The 21,518-nt window shown below is 50.2% G+C and overlaps 1 protein-coding gene across 3 annotated transcripts in view; it reads left to right on the forward strand.

Annotated features, from left to right (window-relative positions):
• Window positions 1-20,727, forward strand: part of PACC1 (proton activated chloride channel 1) — a 37,875-nt gene extending 17,148 nt beyond the window's left edge. For 2 of the 3 annotated variants that reach the window (XM_036101753.2, XM_078078149.1), the window contains exons 3-8: window positions 8,132-8,341; window positions 9,744-9,895; window positions 14,722-14,864; window positions 15,768-15,912; window positions 17,983-18,090; window positions 19,761-20,727. In XM_036101753.2, coding sequence (XP_035957646.1) covers window positions 8,132-8,341; window positions 9,744-9,895; window positions 14,722-14,864; window positions 15,768-15,912; window positions 17,983-18,090; window positions 19,761-19,922 — 920 coding nt within the window. In that variant the 3' untranslated portion in view covers window positions 19,923-20,727. Of the gene's footprint in view, window positions 1-8,131; window positions 8,342-9,743; window positions 9,896-14,721; window positions 14,865-15,767; window positions 15,913-17,982; window positions 18,095-19,760 lie in introns of those variants that run through there. The other variant, XM_036101755.2, reaches the window with a different exon arrangement.
• The last annotated feature ends 791 nt before the right edge of the window (window positions 20,728-21,518 follow it).

A 21,518-nucleotide genomic window follows, 5' to 3' on the forward strand; every position in this document is an offset into this window, starting at 1 on the left:
TAAAAATGGCAAGAATGGACATCTTGTCTTGTTCCTGATCTTAGAGGAAAAGCTTTCAGTTTTTTACTGTTGAGTATGATGTTAGTTGTGGGTTTGTCATATATGGCCTTTATTATGTTGAGATATGTTCCCTCTGACCCTTTGTTGAGAGTTTTTTAAATCATGAATGGATGTTGAATTTTGTCAAATGCTTTTGCTGCGTCTATTGGGATGATCGTATGGTTTTTATCCTTCATTTTGTTAATGTGGTGTATCACATTGATTTATTTGCAGTATTGAACCATTCTTGAATAAATCTCTCTGGAATAAATCCCACTTGATCTTGGTCAATGAACTTTTTAATGTGTTGTTGAATTTGGTTTGCTAATATTTTGTTGAGTATTTTTGTATCTATATTCATCAGGAATATTGGCCTGTCATTTTCTTTTTTTGGTAGTGTCTTTGGTTTTGGTGTTGGGGCAATCTGAACAGAAATCTGTTTAGATTTTTTATTTCTTCCTGATTCAGTCTTGGAAGATTGTATATTTCTAGGAATTTATTTCTTCTAGGTCGTCCAATTTGTGGTGTATAATTTTTTGTAGTAGTCTTTTATAATCCTTTTTATTTCTGTGTTATCAGTTTTAATTTCTCTTTCATTTCTGATTTTATTCTTTGAGTCCTCACTCTTTTCCTTGATGAGTCTGGCTAAAGGTTTATCAATTTTGTTTATCCTTTAAAGAACCAGCTCTTGGTTCATTTATATCTGCTTGATCTTTATTATTTCCTTCCTTTTATTAACTTTGGGCTTTGTTTGTTCCTCTTTTTCTAGTTTCTTTAGGTATAGGGTTAGATTGAGATTTTTCTTGTTTGTTGAGGTAGGCCTGTATTGCTATAAACTTCTCTCTGAAAACTGCCTTTGCTGCATCCCAAATATTTTGAACTGTTGTGTTTCCATTTTCATTTGTTTCCAGGTATTTTTTTTATGTTCTTTTTGATTTCTTCATTCACTCATTTGTTGTTTAGTAGCATGTTGTTTAGCCTACATGTGTTTCTGCTTTTTTCTAGTCTTTTTTTCTTGTAATCTCTATAGTTTCATACAGTTGTGGTCATAAAAGATATTTGATATGATTCCAGTCTTCTTAAATTTATTGAGACTTATTTTATGACCTAATGTGATCTTTTCTGGATAATGTTCTATGTGTGCTTGAAAAGAATGTGTATTTTGTTGATTCGGGGTGGAATGTTCTGTTTATATCTGTTAAGTCTATCTGGTCTAATGTGTCGTTTAGAGACACTGTTTCCTTATTGATTTTCTGCCTGGATGATCTATCCATTGGTGTAAGTGGGGTGTACCATCAGTTTCTCTCTTGCTGTCTGTTAATATTTGCTTCATGTATTTAGATACTCCAATGTTGGGCATAGATACTTACAATTATTATATCCTCTTGTTGGATTACTTTATCATTATGTAATGCCCTTCTTTGTCTCTTGCTATAGTCTGTTTTAAAGTCTATTTTGTCTGATAAAAGTATTGCTACTCCAGTTTTGGGGGGGGGGGTTTGTTTTTGTTTTTGTTTGTTTTTTTTCCTGCTTTCATTTGCATGGTAAATGTTTTTCCCATCCATTCACTTTCAGGTCTCAGGTGAGTCTCTTGTAGGCAGCATGTAGATGGGTCTTGTTTCTTTATCCATTCAGTCTTTTGATTGGAGCATTTAGACTGTTTACATCTAAAGTTTTGATAGGCATGTACTTATTGCCATTTTGTTTATTGTTTTCTGGTTGTTTTTATAGTTTTTCTCTGTTTCTTCTTCTCTTGCTCTCTTCCCTTGTGATTGATGACTTTCTTTGGTGTTATGTTTGGATTCCTTTCTCTTTATTTTTTGTGTATCTAGTACAGATTTTTAGTTTGTGGTAACCATGCAGTTCATATATAATATCCTAAGTATATAGCAATCTGTATTAAGTTGATGGTCATTTAAGTTCAAACACATTCTAAAAGCACTACATTTTTACTTCCCCTGTTTTTATGTATATGATGTCATATACATCTTTCTATTTTGTGAATCTCTTCACTAATGTTTTAGATATAATTGATTTTACTACTTTTGTTTTTTAACCTTTATACTAGCTTTCTAGGTGATTGATCTACTACCTTTACTATATGTTTACTTCCACCCATGAAATTTTTTCCTTTCATAATCTTCTTCTAGTTATGTTCTGTTCTGCTTAAAGAAATCTTTAATGGCCAGGTTAGTGGTGATGAACTCCTTTAAATTTTGTTTGTCCAGGAAACTCTCTCTCCTTCAATTCTGAATAATAAACTTGCTAGGTAGAGTATTCTTGGTAGTAGGTTTTTTCTTTCAGCACTTTGAATATATCATGCCACTTCAATGTTTCTGCTGAAAAATCAGCTGATAGCCTAATGGGATTTCCCTTGTTAGTTACTTTTTGCTTTTCTCTTGCTCCCTTTAAGATTCTCTCTTTGGGGCACCTGGGTGGCTCAGTCGGTTACGTGTCTGCCTTCAGCTTAGGTTATGATCCCAGGGTCCTGGGATCAAGCCCCACAGGGAGCCTGCTTCTCCCTCTCCGCCTCCTCCCCGCTTGTGCTCTCTCTCCCAGTCAAATAAATAAATAAAATCTTAAAAAAAAAAATAAGATTCTCTCTTTATCTTTAATCTTTGACATTTTAATTATTATGTCTTGGTGTGGACTTCGTTGAATTCATCTTATTTGGGGCTTTCTGGATATCTCTTTCCCCAAATTAGAGAACTTTTCAGCTATTATTTCTTCAAATAAGTTTTCTGCCCCTTTTCTCTCTCTTCTTCTGGGACTCCCATAATGCAAATGTTAATACACTTGAAGTTACCTCATAGATCCTGTAACCTATTCTCAATTTTTTTTTCACTTAAGATTTTTAATATTTTCAAAATTAAGATTTTTAATATTATAACAGCTATATCCCACTTTTTAAAAAATTTTTTTAAAGATTTTATTTATTTGAGAGAGAGAGAGAATGAGAGAGAGAGAGCACATGAGAGGGGGGAGGGTCAGAGGGAGAAGCAGACTCCCTGCTGAGCAGGGAGCCCGATGCGGTACTCAATCCCAGGACTCCAGGATCATGACCTGAGCCAAAGGCAGTCACCTAACCAACTGAGCCACCCAGGCACCCGCTATATCCCACTTTTAAAAAATTTAAATCGATTAATTAATATATAATGTATTATTAGTTTTAGAGGTAGAGTTCAGTGATTCATCAGTCCTATATAATACCCAGTGCTCATTACATCATGTGCCCTCCTTAATGTCCATCATCCAGTTACCCCATCCCCCCAGCAATCCTCAGTTTGTTTCCTATGATTAAGAGTCTCTTATTGTTTGTCTCTCTGATTTTGTCTTGTTTTATTTTTCCCCCCTTCCCCAGTGCTCCTGTTTTATTTCTTAAATTCCACATATGAGTGAGGTCATATGATAATTGTCTTTCTTTGATTGACTTATTTCTCTTAGCATAATATCCTCTAGTTCCATCCATGTCATTCCAAATGGCAAGATTTCATTTTTTTGATGGCTGAGTAGGATTCCATTGTGTGTGTATATACACACAGTGGAATGTATACACACACACAGTGGAATGTATACACACACACGCTGTGTATATACACACACACACACCACATCTTCTTTATCCATTCATCTGTTGATAACCTATCCTCATTTTTTAAAATTCTTTTTTCTTTTTGCTGTTCAGTGGGTACTTTCCATTATCCTTTCTTCCAGATTGCTGATCCGTTCTGCATCTGCTAATCTGCTGTTGATGTCCTCTCCTGTATTTTTCATTTCAGTTACTGTATTCTTCAACTCTGGTTGGTTCTTTTTTATGTTTTCTTTCTCTTTGTTGAATTTCTCACTGAGCTCATCCACTCCTGTTTTAGTCTCGTGAGCATGTTTATGACTATTAATCAGGTAGATTGCTTATCTCTGTTTTGTTTAGTTCTTTTTCTGAAGATTTGTTCTTTTGTTTGGAGCATGTTTATATGTCTCCTCATTTTGTTTGATCTTCTGTGTTTGTTTCCATGAATTAGGTGAAACAGCTGCCTCTCCCTGTTTGGAAAGAGTAACATTCATGTAGGAACTTATCTGCATAGACTGTGTGTGCCTGGCTGGGTGTAGCTTTAGCTGGCTGACTGGAGCTGTAGTGGGTGCCAACTCGGGGTCCCTGGGTGTTCTCTGCAGGGGGCACCCTGGAAGGGAAAACTGAAGCTGGCACAGGTGAGGGTGGGATGGGGGTCTGGGGTGTGCCATGCTGGGGCCACCTGGTGCTTGAGCAGGCATGGGTTGAGGGGGGCACCTTGGGAATATGGCTAGAGCTGATATGGGCTGGGGGCCTGAAGCTCACTGAGGCAGTAGGCAGGCTCGAGTGTCTAGCCTCTGCTCCCATCTGTCTACCAAGGTGGAGGGGCAACATAAACGGTGGTGCTCTCCAGCACCTCTGACCCCAGAGAAAATTCTAGCAATTTCCCCACCATTTGTCAGAGGCTCTAGGGTTAGTGAATGGGTTTCCTTCACCTTTAGTCATTTAAGCCTTTAAACCACAGCTTTTTTTCTGTGCCCCAGGGCAGGTGAATCTGCACAGGGTCCCTCAGTGCTGTTCCTCTCTACTCCAGTCCTCAGTGTCAGGGGAGGAGTGCCGGTTGTTACTGTGTTCCCAGCTCTCGTGCCCTTCTCTGTGTGGTCCCTTTATGTTTTGTTTTGCAGAAGTTGTTGGATCAGCCATCACTTCTTCAGGAAGAATTGCTCTATATCTGGGTGTAGAATTGATGTGACTGTGGGAGGACATGAGTTCAAGGTCTTCCTATGTTGCCATCTCGCACCCTCCCCTAGTCTGTTTATGTTTAATGTAATTATTGATATAGTTGGATTTGGTTCTACCATTTTGCTGTTTTCTGTTTGTCTCGTGTATTTTTTGTTTCTCCATTCTTTCCTGCAACTTATAAACCTTATGATATTGTATAATTTTTGCCTTAGATAGTCTTACGTTTTAAAAATACATAAGCAGCTTTTCATATTTACCCACCTGTTTAGCACTTCAGTGATCTTTATTCCTTCCTGTATGTTTGAGAGTTATCATCTAGTGTTAGTTCCCTTTGGCTTTCAGAATTTCTTTGACATGCATCGTGGTGCAGATCTTTTGGCGATGAATTCTCTCAGCTTTTATGTTTGAAAATATCTTTATTTCACCTTCATTTTTTGAAAGTTAGTTTTGCTGGGATTTAATTCATGGTTGACAGAATTTTTTTCTTCCAGCCCTTTAAGGATATTCCATTGTCTTTTGGCCTCCATTATTTCTGATCAAAAGTTACCTGTCATTAGATATAATATCCTCTATGTAATTTGTCTTTTTTTTTTTTCTAGCTGCTCTCAGGATTTTTTCTCTTCGCGTTTGTAGTTTGACTGTGATTTGCCTGGGAGCGGTTTCTTATTTAGTCTGCTTGGCATGTATTGAGCTTCTGGGATCTGCAAATTGATGTTTCTTTTCTCCAGTTTTGGGAAGTTTGGGCCATTATTTTTTCAAATACTCTTTGTGACCCATTTTCTCTCTTAAGTTAGATGTTGTTAGACTGCTGGATATTGTCCCACAGTTATCTAGATAAGCTCTGTTCAGTTTTTCCTTCAGTTGTTTTTTTCAAATTGTTTAACTTGTGTTTATTTAACTTCAAATGCACTGACTCTTTTTTTCCTGCCTTCTTTTGCTATTAAGACAGTGCAGGGAATTTTTCATTTCATTTCATTACTTTCCAGCTTTAGAATTTCCATTTGGTTCTTTTTTTATTTTATTTTATTTTATTTATTTATTTGAGAGAGAGAGAGCACGGTGGGGGGGCGAGGAAGGGGCAGAGGGAGATGGAGAAACAGGCTCCCTGCTGAACAGGAAGTCCAATGTGGGGCTTGATCCCAGGACCTCGAGATCATGACCTGAGCTGAAGGCAGATGCTTAACTGACTGTGCCACCCAGGTGTCCCTGGTTCTTTTTTATAGTTTCTTTTTCTCTATTCCCCCTTTGTCCATTCCTTATCTATATATTTTCCTTTAATTCCTTCAAGTGCTGTAAAGTTCCTGTCTGCTGATGGCAACATCTGGGTCATCTTGGCTTTGGTTTCTATACACTACTTTTTTCTTGAGTTTGGGTCATGTTTTCTTGTTTCTTTGCATGTCTAGTGATTTCTGATTTAACAGTAGACATGGTAATGGTACAGTGTGGAGGTTCTGGATTCTGTTACAGTCCTCTGAAGGGTTTTTGTCTTAGCAGGTAGTTAATGTGATGAGACTCAAGTTCCAATTCCTGGGTCCCCTCTACTAGCAGCAGCTGGAATCTCCACTCAGTTCTTTTTGTTTCCAGTTGCTGCTTTTTTTCTTGGGCCCCCTGGGGTCTCCAGCCAAGAATTTGAACATATTTTATTTGCAGATTTGGGGGTTCACCCTCCCCATCCCTTTCAAGGTTCCCCTTAGCTTTCTGACTGCTCTGCCAGCCCTGCACTTTGCCCACTGCCACAGGGAACTGCGCCCCCTAGAGATGGGGACATGCCCTCAGGCACAACATGCAAATGTATAAGTCTGATCAGGTGCAGTTGCTTTCCTTCCAAGGTCGACTGTTCTCGTTTCTGCCTGCTTTTGATCACTCCCCAATGCCTTCACATAACTTTTAAGGATTTGGTCAAACTTTGTAATTGTTGTCTGTAGGAGGGTGGTGTGACTAAGCTACTCTGTCATTGGTGGAAGCCAGAAGCCAAGCACATACCTTTTTGGACTTACATTCACGCTTGTCCTCAGCTTTGGGCTCAGCCACTGTGGAGGGAATAGGGCTTTTTCCTCAGGGAGCTCCAGCTTCGGCCGAAGAGTAGAGACAACACAGAGAGCAGCATGGGAATGTCTCAGTCGGCTTGGGGTGCTGTACCAAAGAACCCCAGGCTGGGTGGCTGAAACAACAGACATTTTTTTTTTTCTCAGTTCTAGAGACTGGAAATCAAAGATCAAGGTGTTGGCCAAGTTTGGTTTCTCATGAGGCCCCTCTCCTTGGCTCGCACATGGCCACCTTCTCCCTGTGTCCTCATGGGGCTTTTTCTCTGTGTGTATATGTCCCTGGTGTCCCTTCATCTTTCTTAGAAGGACACTAGTCCTATTGGATCTGGGCCCCACCGTTATGCCCTCATTTAACCTTAATTAATCTCCTTAAAAGATGCCCTATTTCCAAGCGCAGTCACACTGGAGGTTAGGGCTTCAGGGTATGAATTTTTTGGGCAGACACGTAATTTAGTTTGTAGCAGAGCGTAATCGAGGCTGGGGGCGGTCTGAGTGCAGGCAGGAGAGGCAGAGCCGTGCTGTGGGGATGGCGTCAGGACGCATTTACCCAGCTGTCGAGTCACTCACCATAGACATGCAGGATGCCGCTCTCTTCCAGGCACGTTGTGAAGGGCTAGTGGTTCAGCGTGAGCAAGACTGGCCCTGCCCTCACGGAGCTCACAGCCGAGGAGGATGGAAAGACGTGCCACGGATAGTGAGGTTGCAGAGAGACGAGAGAGGACGTGAGGGGTGCCTTGGGAGCATTGACAAAGGGGTCCTCCAGCCAGTGTATGGGTCCAGGAAGGCTTCCTCGAGGAGATGGCCTTCTAAACCAGAACCTGAAGTGTGAGTTAGGAGTCAGCTGTGGAAGAAAAGCGCTTCAGGCCAAGCACGGGGATGGGCAGATGGGAGGGGCCCTGGGGCCGAGGGGGGCTCTGCGCGCTGGAGGGACAGAAAGTCATTTAGCGCAGCTGGAGCCGGAGGTGCTGGAGGAGCGGAGTGGTAAGGGAGAAGGCCAGAAAAATCAGTTGGGGCCGGTTTCCATATTGGATTGTAATCTGTCCTCCAGATGGGAGGTTCTTAAAGAGAATAACGGTCTCCTTCCGCTTGGAGCCCCCTTTCTGGCGCAGTAAGTGCCCGGTGAATGTCGACATGTGCCACGTGTTATGATTTGGGGGAGGGAGCTGAGGTGGGAGGGTTGGGGGTGCGGGTGACCTTGCCTCCTTGGTAAAGCAGGTAAAGGGCCTGGAGGTTGCCGACCGTCTCCGGCTGCACCTGCCGCTGGGCTCTGGGTCACCGGTGTGATGTTGTTGTTCAGCCCTGGACAGCGAGTCGGCGTCCAGCAGCATCCGCTTCAGCAAGGCCTGCCTGAAGAACGTCTTCTCGGTCCTGCTCATCTTCATCTACCTGCTGCTCATGGCGGTGGCCGTCTTCCTGGTCTACCAGACCATCACAGACTTCCGTGAGAAGCTCAAGCACCCTGTCATGTCGGTGTCTTACAAGGAGGTGGATCGCTATGACGCCCCAGGTAGAGAGCCTGTCCCGGACGGGCATCGGGGCCCAGGTCTGGGCCACTGGCTTACAGAGGAGCCCCTGTTGCACTCGCCCACCGTGCTGGGCACCACAGGCAGCCGGAGGAGCCCGGGCACGGCCTGGATATAGAGGACACATGCAGGGAGCTGCCGTCAGTCCCTAGCAGAGCGTGTCCTGTGCCGAGCAGAGGGGTGGACAGGGCCGGGCGTGGTCGCTCGTGACGGGGGTGGGCAAGGAAGGCTTTGCACAGAGATAGGATTTGAGCCGGGCTTTGATAGATGAGAAGAGAGTTTTTCTGGGAGGGGGATCAGTGGGAGCAAAGGCGAGTACAGGGAGGCAGAGGGCTTCCCTGGAGAGGATGTGTCTAGCCTGGCTGGAGCTAGTGAGGAAGAGCCGTGGGAGTGACGGGTGGCAGGGGAGGTAAAGCCATCCAGAGGTCGTTGGGGCCCTGCCTCGGGAGGGGGCTCCCTGCCTTTCCTGTCGCAGCGGGAGGCCAGTCCCCGGGGAGGCAGTCACCTCTGCCGTGGAGTGGAGTGTCTGCCTCAGGGCCGTGAGGCTGGCGCCGGGCTCTGGAAATGTGGGCATGAGCTCTGGGGGCTCGGGCTGTGCCCACCTGCTGTGTGCACCTGCGCTGCCCACAGGATGCCCGACTCACCCTCTGGATGGCCTGGCCACAGGGCAGAGCCAGAGCCTCGGGTGCCGTTTGCCTGGGCTTCTGGAAAGTGTGCGGCTCGCAGCTTCTTCGCCCATCTTCGCCCTGTCTTGTGTTTGTCCCTCTTCTCTGTGGGTCTGCTTTGGTCCCTTGGTCTGCGGGTTTTACTTCCTGATCTCTGGGTCTCTCTGAGCTCCGCCTGTGTCTGGTGTCACACACCGCTCTCAGGTCGGACAGCTACTGTCAGTAGAGCCTGGGGTGGGGTGCTCTGGCTGAGGGGAGGGAGGGACTGTCGGGGTGTGACTCGCACACCTGGAGCCCCCGATCGAGCAGGAGGTGAGAGGCATAGTGAGCCGTGGGGAGGCCCGCAGCCGGCGGCCTCCCAATGAATCCGCAGGTGGGTGCTGGCGCCGGCGGTTGGCGCTGCCAGGCTCCTCACGGAGGCCCCTCGGTGTGCTGAGCAGGGCTGTGGAGTAGGGAGGGTTTTCGTGCAGGTGCCAGGGAGGCCAGGAGAGGGGCTTTCTGGGAAGGGGGACTGTGTCTTCCGTTCGAGTGGGGCTTTCTGAGGGCAGCCGACGTGGCTCCCCACCCCCCATAACCCTCTTCTTCTCCCTCCTCTGCCGTCACCTGGGGAGTCTTGAACTTGGGTTGTTGGTGGGCGTGAAAAGGTGTGTGATGTGATTTTAGGGGTGTGGCCGGGGACTGTGACTTCTGACATGCCCTTTTTCCTGTTTGTGCCCCCTAGGGATTGCTCTGTACCCGGGTCAGGCCCAGTTGCTCAGCTGCAAGCACCATTACGAGGTCATTCCGCCCCTGAGGAGCCCTGGCCAGCCAGGCGACATGAACTGCACCACCCAGAGGATCAACTACACAGACCCTTTTTCCAACCAGACCCTGGTAACTCCCGTTCCCCTGCGCCAGACCTGGGCAGGTGTCAGCCCTGCGCCCCACGGCCCTCGGTCTTCTTTCTGCCACGAGGCCGCTCACGCTCCCTTTGTGCAGGCCCTTGGTGCCCAGCGACCACGAGGCTGTCCCAATTGGAGTCATGGCCATGCCTGGCTGGCCTGCGTCAGGAAGGGCTGTGGGGGCTTCCGCATTCTCCGAATGATCCTCGGGGATTCCTGACAGCGAGATAAGATCCTGTCCTTGACGGAAGGACAAAGGGCTGCAGGGTGAGGCCAGTGTGGTGTCGTGGAGTGAGTCCTATACCTGAGTGCCCAACAGAATTGCCACGTGGGGCCAACTGAATCATTCGTTCCTGGGGGCGGGGCCTGGGAATCCATATTTTGAGATAAATAGGCCAGTGTAAAGAAGCCGGTCTGGGAACGAGGACCCTGGGCCCCGGCGGCACCTGCACAGGGATTTGAAGGCAGGGAAGGAATTTTATATGTATTTACATCTTCTCTTTTGCACCCTGTGTCATTGTTTCGGAGAGGATTGCACAGGGCTGATGACAGGTTTTCCGGCAGAGGCAGCAGCATGCTTTGTCTGTGTCTGTGCACAGTTCCGGTAGCGGGGAGTGTCTGGGGGGGCAGGTGCCTCCCCCCTGTCCCCGGAGCGGCGGGAGGCGAGCTGTGGACGGGGCGTGGCTGGAGGAGGAGAGCTCCCGTGGCTCCTCGGGGTGGGTCGAAGGTGGAGGGTCCCGCCGGGATGGTTCTGTCCACATTTACTCCTAGGCTTCCTCCTAGGATCCGGCAGAAACTATAAAGTTTCCATGACAGCCCCACAAACCCAGAACAGGTATCACCAGTGGACGAGACATTTTGAACTGGTGTAAACCACAGATTGGGTCAGGTGGACCGAGCAAACAGACCAGAGAAAGCCCACACCCTGAAACAGGCGCAGGAGAGGCTTGGGGGAGGGGAAAGCCTTCCTTCCGGCTCCCAGCTCCCCGTTGGCAGGCTCAGAGGGCAGGGCAGCGGTCGGGGCAGTGGTCGGGACAGTCATCACGGGACAGTCATCACAGGACTGCCCGTTGGCGGGACCTGCTGTGCCCCCTGCCCTCCCAGGGTGCGCAGAGCCGCTGGGCATAGCGTTTGCTTCTGGGTAAGAACATTCTCCGCAGAGGCTCAGGGGAGGTTCCCTGCTTGGGTGCTGGGGCAGCAGAGGGAAACGGAGCAGGACTTGAGCCTGGGCCTCCATGGCGGAGCGGGGTGGCAGGTACCGGAGAGGAATCTCTTCCCAGGAGAGAAATCCACCAAGTACCCGGCCTGCTGGCATTGCCTGCCCACTGCCACGGAGCGTCAGCCCCGGCGAGCGCCGGCCGTGGGAGAACCGGGGGGGGGGGGGGCACCCGCACCCAGACCTGTGCTCGTCACCCTGGCCCGACCTTCAGAAGTGGGAATGGAGAATTAAGGCCCATTAGACATTTCCGGGAACCAACAGTGTAGAAGAGGACCAAGAGGAGCAAACAGAATGGACTCGACAGAATAAGGGAACGGATGCTAATCGAAATGAAAAGGAACGTCATTTTTAGAAACGTTAAGGAAGAGCAGGCGGGGTGTCGGGGTGGCCGGACCCTGGCGCCCCGACTGAGCGGCGCCACCGGGGAGCCCCTCGCGCTCGTTCCCACACCTGGCGGTGCCGGTTGCACTTAGGCAGTAGTTCCGTGATTTAAATACGACGAACACCCATGAAATCGGGGCGCACAAGGAGGGGTGTCGGCACAGAAACTACGTTGAAGGCCGTTACCGCCTGCAGCCCCGGGTGATGCTTAGTCTTCTCCAGCGGTTTGGGATGTGGCTCTTGCAGTCCAGCCGTGAGCTGGGAGGGGTCTGGCCTCTCTGGACGCCAGGCCCCCCACCCAAGCAGCAGGGGGCGGTCAGGGGGCGGTGAGGCGGCGGGGGGGCGGCGGGGGGATCGACAGGGAAGCACAGGAGAGCTCCCGTGCGGAAGGGCGGCCGTGGCGAGCGCACGGCAGCTGGGGGGCGCCAGTGAGGCCCGCTGGGGGCGGCCTGTGGCCTGTGGTGCCCGTGCAGGCCCCGAGGGAGCTCCTTGGTCAGAGGCGTCTGTGCGCTCCGTTAGCCCCCTGGCCGATTCGGCCTTGGTGGAGGTCCTCCGTGGCCGTGCCTGGAGTGGACATCGGAAAATATGCCCCCACCTCCCCACACCCCTGCCGCCGAGGCCTTGGAGGTTGGCTTGTCATCTGGCTCCCGCCCCGCCCCCTTTGTTTGCAGTGTGCTGTCTGGGAAATGGGTGGGCTTCAGGCTGTTTGCTCCTGGCCGGTCTGTGTGCAAGCGGCCCACCGGGGGCCTCCTCTGACCTGCTTCGTCAGACTTCCGGTTCTCGTGTTTCCTAGGCTCCCTCGTGCCCTCAGTTCAGTGCACTTTTACCACAGTTAGGGCCACCGCCGTCCCAGCCTGTAGGACCCGTTCCGTTCCTCACTGCCTGCCGTGTCCCCGGGGTGCAAATGGTAAGGCCTTGCCCCCTTTCGGTTTGTTCCCGGAGCATTCCAGTTCCAGAAAGTAGCTTGTGTGTTGGGCAGAGACTAGGCCGAGCTGCTGGGCAAAAACACCCCAGACAGACACGGTGGCCGAGACCAGAGAGAAGTCTGGAGCCAGTCGGGCGTGCGGGCAGGGGGCGCCGGGGGCGGTGAGCGGTGGCTTCTGTCCGCCGCTCTGCCATCCGCAGGGCAGGCTCTCGGGCCTCGTGGGCAGCCCTGGCTCGCCGTGACGGGCACGTGCGGACTCGCCTGAGTCACTTCTGCGCGCGTTCCAGGAACTTCTTCATGTGACGGGGCCAGAACGGAGGCCCCAGCAGGGCGGCCGTGCCCCCGAAATCCGGGACTGGGGTAGCGGTTCTGGTTCTCCAGGAGGAAGTGGATGGTGGGAACAGTTAGCTTTCTCTGCTGCCTCTCGACGTGTCGCAGAAAGGTTGAGATTACAATGGACAGAGATCTCTCGGGAAAATGCAACAAGAGGCAGGCGTGAGGGGCGGCTTCGCATCAGCCGAACTGGAATACTAGGTGCAAAGGGCTCCGAGAGCGTTGGTTAATACGGATAAAAAAGAAATATAGGACTCTCCACTAAGATGTAACACTCAGAAATCTGTATATGCAAAACGGCGTTCCACTTGTATATTTTAGGCAAAGCCCCTTAGAAATAAAAAATACCCGTCGCCTTAAAGGGTGACTAAATTCGTACTTTTCTGTCTCACGTTCACAGATCAAATAGATGCAAAGGAGTAAGGATAAGAATTGAATAGCACAATTCATAAATTAAGAGTGAGCGTGTGTAGGGCGCCTGGGTGGCTCAGTCGGTTAAGCGACTGCCTTCGGCTCAGGTCATGATCCTGGAGTCCCGGGATCGAGTCCCGCATCGGGCTCCCTGCTCAGCGGGGAGTCTGCTTCTCCCTCTGACCCTCCTCCCTCTCGTGCTCTCTGTCCCTCATTCTCTGTCTCGCAAATAAATAAATAAAATCTTTAAAAAAAAAAAAAAATGAGCGTGTGTAACACTTTGTGCTTGACGGTGCTCACTCTTCAAATATCTGTAGAGCATTGATCAAAGTTATTGATGTAAAGATATTTTTTCCCCCAAGTTAATCTATAAATCCAGTGTCATCAGTTAAAAGTCCCAGTTGATTTTTTTCATGGAATTTAACAATCTAGTTTTTAAAAAGTCTTCTTAGAAGAGCACCTGTACAACGATCACCCCGCCGGGTTTGGGGATGGGGAGCAGCGCTGCAGACCTGCCCAGACTGATGGCAGAACAGTGTAAACCTGGGGCTCAGACCTGCGTCTGTCCCTATTTCATACCAGATACAAAACTGAAAGCCAGGCATGTGAAGTGTCTGAATGTAAAAACGTTTAAAAAGTATTATAAAATATAGGAGAGGGGCTCCTGGGTGACTCAGTCGGTTAAGCATCTGACTCTTGATTTCGGTTCAGGTCACGATCTCAGGGTCGTGACATCAAGCCCCGCATCAGGTTGTGGGCTCAGTGGGGGGTCTGCTTGGGATTCTCTCTTTCCCTCTGTCTCTGCCCCTCCTCCCCCTGCCCCCCCCCCGTGCGTGCTCTCATGCTCGAACTCTCTCTCTAAAAAAACAAAAAAGAAAAATATAGACCGTTGATGTAATTTTGGTTTTCCTTGGCAAGAAAACCCAGAACCATAAAGAAAAAGATTTATAGATATCACTGTATTAAATTTAAAGCTTCATGTAACAAATGACATTAGAAACAGTTGATGGAAAAGTGACAGACTGGAAGAAAACATTTGTACATGTAATGGATGTAAGCTAGCATCCTTTTTATTAATTAAGTAGAGCAAGCACGCATCAGCAGGGGGAGAGGCAGAGGAAGAGGGAGAGAATCTCAAGCGGAGTCAGGGAGCCTGACTCATGCTCGATCTCATGACTCCGAGGGACCCCGTGGCAGGTCTGAGATCGTGACCTGAGCCAATGTCAAGAGTCAGACGCCCAGCGGACTGAACCATCCAGGCGCCCCACTAGCGTCCCTTCTCAGTAGAGGGCTCCCTTAGCGCAGGCCACCACCGAGAAAAGTGGACAGAGGACAGTTGCTCTCAGCTCTGGTCCGGCTGGCACCCAGAGGGCCACCCCGCGGGGCTGAGCAGGGGCGAGCACAGACAGCAGCGGGGGTGGCCTGTGGTCATCTGGGGTCCGCCGGGCGAGGGGCTTTCCAGTCACAGTGTCTCAGGGGGTGGGGTGCGGTCAGGAGCTTAGCAGCCGCGGCTCCTCCAGGGCTGACCGTGGCCTTTGTGTCTCTGCAGAAATCCGCCCTGATTGTGCAGGGGCCCCGTGAGGTGAAGAAGCGGGAGCTGGTCTTCCTCCAGTTCCGCCTGAATGAGAGTAGCGAGGACTTCAGTGCCATCGATTACCTCCTCTTCTCGTCTTTCCAGGAGTTCCTGCACAGGTGGCCTTTCAAGTCCACAGTGGGCGGGCCCATCCCAGGGCGGGGGCGGGCACTGCCCAGGGGACTGACCTGGGGCTCAGTGGCTCGGGGACCTGCCTTCACAAAGCGCAGCAGGTCCGGTGTGGGGCGCGTTCGGACTCGCGGGCCGAGGGTCTTGGTCCTGTCACTGCCGGGACCTTGTGTGCCACCCGAGTCGCGGGCCAGGTCTCCCCTGCGGTGTCAGCCCTCAGTGTGTGTTTGCCATGTGTATTTAATATGGGGATGAAAGTTCCCATCTGCCCGGGGGGGGGGGGGGGGCGGTGCGTGGGGGGGGACCCGCCAGCCCCTCTCTGGGGCCCGGAGTGCTTGTTGGCACTGTGAGCATTTTCTTCACGTGCCCGAGCCGGCGTGACCCCCGCCTCCAGGTCGCGCAGAGCCTGGGGACCCGTTGAAGGGAAGTGGGGTGGCAGTCACCACGGAGGAGAGGGCGCTCCCCTGCCTGAGGCCGTGGGCCACCTCTCCCCGCTCACACACCCCTGCTCCGTCCTTCCGTTTCGGAGCTTGGAGCCATGGCCGTGGCGTCTTCCGCTCCGTCTGTCCCCCCGACTTCCCCGCGCAGAGCCACGGGTGTCCCGTGCGGTGAGGTCCCCCTCATTGGGTCTCCCAGGAGGAGGCTGGCGGGCGCACCTGCATTCCCGGGGCCAGTGCTCTGGGAGCAGGTGGGAAGGAGGAGGGACTCCCCCACGGGGGGCGGCCTCGCGGTGGGTGACAACTCTCCCTGCGTCTGCAAAGCCAGATCGGAGCTTGGAAAGGAAGCAGGAAGTGGGCAGCATCCTGGCGGTGCCAGCCAAGAACCCGGCTCCACGTGGGGGCTGGGGCTTGAGTCTGGCCGAGGTTGAGTCCTGCTGTTCTCTGCCTTCCAAGCCCAGACAGGGTGGGCTTCATGCAGGCCTGTGAGAGCGCCTATTCCAGCTGGAAGTTCTCCGGGGGCTTCCGCACATGGGTCAAGATGTCCCTGGTGAAGACGAAGGAAGAGGACGGGCGGGAGGCGGTGGAGTTCCGGCAGGAGGTAGGTGGCGCTGGCTTCGAGGTCTGCCGCTGGCCGCCTCCAGCCTCGACTCGGGGGTGGAGGGCAGCTTTGTGGGAGAGATGGCCTCTGGGCGGTCTTCAGAGTGGGAAGGGACCCCGTGGCAGGGGGGATTCGTGTTCCCCAGGCCCTTCCCTGGGCCACTGTCGGTCCTCAGCAAACACGTGGGCCAAGTAGAGCAGGTGACTGGCCCCGCACAGCCCGGGTTCTTGGCCCTCAGAGGCTGCCGGCCGCATGGAAGACGGGTGATGTGCAGGGGGACACTAGATCCGGTGGCCTCTGAAGGTTGTACACGTGAGGATCCGTTGGGATGCGGCGGGGGAGGGGATACTAGCTTTCTTCTTGTATTAATTTATCATCCTTTTTCTATTTCTGAATATTTTGAAAGGTGTGTCACATTAGAACAGTAATAATGTCACATCACTTCTGAAAAAGTCATGTATGTGTTGGGTATATGCTCAAAACGTGATCCTAACGGGCAGTGCGATTGAAAGCTTTCCGCCCCCTGGCCTGGAGCCCCGGGATGCGCTAGGGGTTTCTAGCCACAGTCCCGGCAGTAGATGGGAGAGGCCCGGGGAGAGGCCTGGCGGTGAGGATGGAGGGAGAGGGCATCTTGGTTGCCGCAGCAGGGCTGTTTTTGTCAGTTGCCACTGAAAGCAAGGCCGCACCCCTACCTTTGGGACTTCCACCTTGGCTGTGGCCGCCCCCCTGCCCACATCCACACTCGGAGCCAGCCATCCTGTGTATCAGTGGCTGGGTGCCTGCTGAGGCAGCGAGGAGACGGGTCTGTTCTAGAAACCTCTGTTCCTCCCTGGAGATGTTTCACTGGGCTGGACTCCGAGGGGCAGCATCGGGAAGGGTCTGGGTTGGAGTAGAAGGACTGACTCCATCGACGCGGCTGTCACTGGCCAAAAGCCAAGGCCCCTTCCCTGCCCCTGGGTCCTCAGACCACTCCAGATTAGAGACCTTTGGGAAGGGCTTGAAGCCAGTTTTCTTCAAGAGGACAGGCTTTCTTCCTGCCCTGGGATGTGGCAACTCCCCTGGCAATGGGTCCTTGAAGTATTCTCGTTTGTCAGATAACTGTCACGTTCTGGATTTTTACTGCACGCTTTTCTCCAAGAACCCCCAGGACCTTCCTCCTCTGGCCCCACAGCGGCTGAGAAAAGGAGACTCGATACATGCACCTTGCAGTTAGGTGCAGCCTCCCGGCTCCCCCGCAGCTCCCCTGTGACCGGAACCCAAAGGGGCCAAAGGCCCAGCGAACCTATGCATTTTATAATGTTTGTGCCATTCGGTATTGTCTAAACTGGAAGTGTTTTGGTGGGTGACGTGAACTCTTTTGCACAAAGTTTAAAAGTTTTTTTATGGAGTGTTTTAAAGTTTAAAATCCTTAACGTCTATATTGTCTCCTTTGATCCTGCCCGCCCCTCAGTGGCGTCGGCACTTTGCCGGCTGTGTGGCAAGGGGCTAAGTGAGGCTCAGTTCAGGGCTGGACACGGCCCTTCGGCTGCACCTGGGCTTCTGCCCCTGGAACCTGTTTGCTCTCCGTGACACCAGGCAAAGTTTCTAGTAATTGATAACCAGATCTTACCAAGCACGCCTACTAAATATTTACAGGGAATGCTCAGCTGGGTGGGTCTGTGAGGTTGAACTTTGTCCCTATAGACCTGAAGGGTTGAAACACTCCGCTTCTAAGATCAAGTATTTTGAAGTTTGAGGTTTCTGTGGCTTCTGATTATGCCTTAACATGATACTCTGAGTATGGTTTAATCATGAGTCCAGATACATAATGACAGTTTTGGTGATTCTCCAGAATACCTATTGTACCTCCCAGATCCTATTCATTTCCCCAAAGAGCTGGAAAGCAGGGTCAAGTCTCGGCTGTGGTACAAGTTTCAGGATGTCGTTTATGAGATTTCTGCCTTTTTCCATCCAGAAGATGGTATGAAGAAACCGAGGTCCAAGATCCCCTAACTACCCTCTCCTTTCCTGCGACCCAGGCTAGGGAGGGCCACAGAGGTGGTAATACTGCTTTCTCTTCTCTGTACCTAGACCAGCGTGGTTAACTACATTGACCAGAGGCCCGCCGCCGAGAAAAGTGCTCAGTTGTTTTTTGTGGTCTTTGAATGGAAAGATCCTTTCATCCAGAAAGTCCAAGATGTGAGTATTACTTCAGGTTCCAAGAGCAGACTCCCTGCGCTGAGGTATTTTGACTCATCCTTGCAGGCTGTCCTTGTCTCCTTTCATGCCACAAATTAGTTTGTCATTTCTGACATTCATGTCCTGTGTTAGTTGTGTTTCATTGGCCTTGCCATCACTAGACAGTTGGCCTTGTGAAGTGGGGACTTCATCTTTTGTTCACCATCGTTTATCTGCCGTCTGGCAGAGTGCTCAGTACAGAGTACTTGCTTGGTAGTAATGTTAAGTGAATGAGCAGAGTAGAAAGCATGGATCGCATTGAGCTAATGTCTAGATGACGGCTATTGGAAGCTGTTCTTTTTTTCATGGGTCTCTGTTGGATAATCCTTATTTGTTGTCAGAGCAGAAAGGTACAAATACAAATTAACAGTGTGTCAATTGATGGCAGGTTCTCAGCCTCAGTCTGGGAGGGGGTTGGGGAAGAATGATGGGACGGCTTTGCTAAAGGAACATTCCAGGGAGACACCATCCACCAGAGCCAGGCCTCAATCTAATAGTGATTGGCATTTAGATAATCCCAAAGTGTCCTGAAGTCGTGGCTTCGGGGAAGCACCTTCCGTGGCCGAGACCCAGACGTAGAGGGTCCCTGTGACACGAGCTGCTCCATAACCCCCCTCACACACACCCCCCTCGGGGAGGGAGGTGTGGACCGGCAGGGCCATGTGCACAGGGGCGCGTGCAGTGTGCTGAATCCGGGTTCCAGGTGGAAGAATGGACGCCTTCAGCTTGACACGTAAAAGTGCGTGATGAGACATTTTCCACTTAGGCTGTTACTCAGTAGGTGCCCATCGGGCCGGGGAAAGGCCACGCTCGAAAGAGGCCTGCTTTTCTCAAGCGGTCACTCAGCTGCTTCGCAGCCCCGAACAGTGGCGCAGTTGTAACCGCTTTGTGTCTGCGAGCCCTGAGGCTCCAGGTGGCCACGGTCCCCCTGCCAAACTGACTTCCCATGCTGGGGACTCAGAAACCAGGGCTGAGATCACCTCGGCCTAGAAGCGTTTAACATTTAGCGAGAGCTGTGAAGGGACTCGTTGCAGACAGTAAGTAGCTGCCGGAGGGCTTTGTGGGGTCAAGGTCTCTGCCGAAGTCGAGGGGGTTTTGGCCCCCGAGGAGCCGTGCAGGGTCAGTGCACTTGGGTAGCAGGAGAGCAGCACAGGCATCAGAGGGCGCAGCCTGGAGGCAGGAGTCCGGGGCGCGAGACCGTCACTGGACCGGGTGGAGGACAAATTTGCATCACTGAGAGATGGGAAGAAGACAAGAGGAACTGACCTGATGCGTGGGTAGTTTTGGGGGAAATTTGTCTCAAAGCAAGTTCCCTTACTGTGGATGAGGCCAGAAATTTAAGCCTCAGTACTGAATATCTAATTTGTGCAAGAGCTTTTTTAAGAAACTTTTTTTTTTTCCCCAGGATCCGTTTATGGTAGGAAGGGATTAGTATTTTTCTTCTCAGACTTGAGCTCTGCACCTTCAAGGTGTAGTTGGAACGAAGTACAGTCACGGCAGTTTTAGGAGCCGGGGATTTTTCTTGTCACTCCCATAATTTGGGGTAGGAGGCTCTTGACAATAATGCTGATACGACCTAGGCATCAGAGTTGAAGCACACTGAGAAGCTTGTGTTTGTTGCTGTTTTCCAGATAATCACTGCCAATCCTTGGAACACAATCGCCCTCCTCTGTGGGGCCTTCTTGGCGTTGTTTAAAGCAGCAGAGTTTGCCAAACTGAGTGTGAAATGGATGATCAAAATTAGGAAGAGATACCTTAAAAAAAGAGGTCAGGCAGCAAACCACATAAGCTGAGGTGGCCTCGTGGTGTTCGTAGAACTGCCCCCGGTGATGGAAGTTCTCGTCACTTCTGTTTGGTACACGGAGCAACCGGTGGCCCTGTGCTCACTTGAAACGAGCCTCGCTGCGAACAGCAGCCTGCCAGACCGCAGCTTCGACCCTGGCCCCAAAAGAGGATGTTTAGAGCCTAATGGAACAGAGCCAGTGGATAACCTAAAACCTATTTAAGTATTTAAATTATTAACGAACATTTTTGGACATATGAATAGGGATTGTGGAAGATGGAATTAGATACGTATCAGGTTTTCTGAAGGTTTGTGAAGCTGCCTTTCTTACTTGGTTTGGTGTATAGTTAAGCTCTAACGGGATAATTAAGGCTCCACATTTCACCTTAGTCTGCCCCCCACCCCACCCCAGGTTTTTTAAGTGGACAGAAGAGAGCGTGATTTTCTTGTTCCCCAAATCCTGACGATGCAGATGTGCGGGTTACGCGTTGAAGCGTCTGCACCCCGTACCCACAGGCAGAATCCCTGATGTCTTCGGCATCATCTGCCAGTTACGGCATCTGGCCTCTGACATGCTCTCTCATTTGTTAAATTTTAAAATGGGGCTTTTTTAAAGCTCCTAGAAACGAGTGCTAAGCTTTCCTGTGGATTGACTAGCCACCTACCTGTCTGGCTGAGTACTCGTTGATGCAGGTGTAAGAGTGCAGAGTGGTTAGCCTGCAGAAGCACTGGGACGTGTACAGAGGAGGCGCCCACTCAGTGTATTTTGATGATTTTATTAACAGGTAAATAAAAGTTAGGTTAATGCAAAAGGAGTCCGTGTGCCAGTATGAGTATCTGCTAAATTGGTAGACACCAGTACACTTTCATTCTGTGACCTCCAAGTAAGTGGCCCAAGATGGATGGACCTGGACTCCCGAGGTCCGTCATGACTGCGTCCAAGGAAGGGTAGGTGGCCCAGTCGGGAAGAGTGACAGAGCTGCTCTGTCCTCCGTGTTCTGTTCCTGTCCTACCTACCAAAGCACCCATCTGAGAAAGGGGCACTCAGTGTGACCCTCAGAGCCTTCAGCCTAGCTTTTGACAGAGATGAGTACTCAGTATTTTTTACACAGTAGCAATGGGGTGATTTAAGGTTAAGAAAATTGTCTCCAGAGTTTCAAATTATTTACATGCCCTGTGCTTCCAAAGAGGACTTGGTAACACTTCCTGCATTTTATAACCTGGCTTTAGGTAATTTAAAGAGGAAAAACTCAAAATGTACAAGTGGGGCATTCTTATCTCATGTCTAACTTAGCAAGACACTGTTACTTGAATTACTAAAGATAAACTTGTGCAAAGAAATATTCCTTGGTACTCTGCTATGCCACAGAAGCATGCACGTTCAAACGTGAGCCTAGATCTTGTCTGTCTGTAAAGGCAAATGCACAATACTGGAAAATGCGTGTCTGTGTGTGTGTTAAAATCTCTCTGAAGATGACACACCACTTTAGTATTAACTATCTAATAAAATTTGCTCATATAAACATACTAAAACTGCATTTCCTGTATTGTGGAAAGTTGAGAGACATCTTACATGTGCTTTAAAATAAGCAGTTAGCTAGGAAGT

Source organism: Halichoerus grypus, chromosome 7 (assembly GCF_964656455.1).
Source record: "Halichoerus grypus chromosome 7, mHalGry1.hap1.1, whole genome shotgun sequence".
Classification (NCBI taxonomy): domain Eukaryota; kingdom Metazoa; phylum Chordata; class Mammalia; order Carnivora; family Phocidae; genus Halichoerus; species Halichoerus grypus.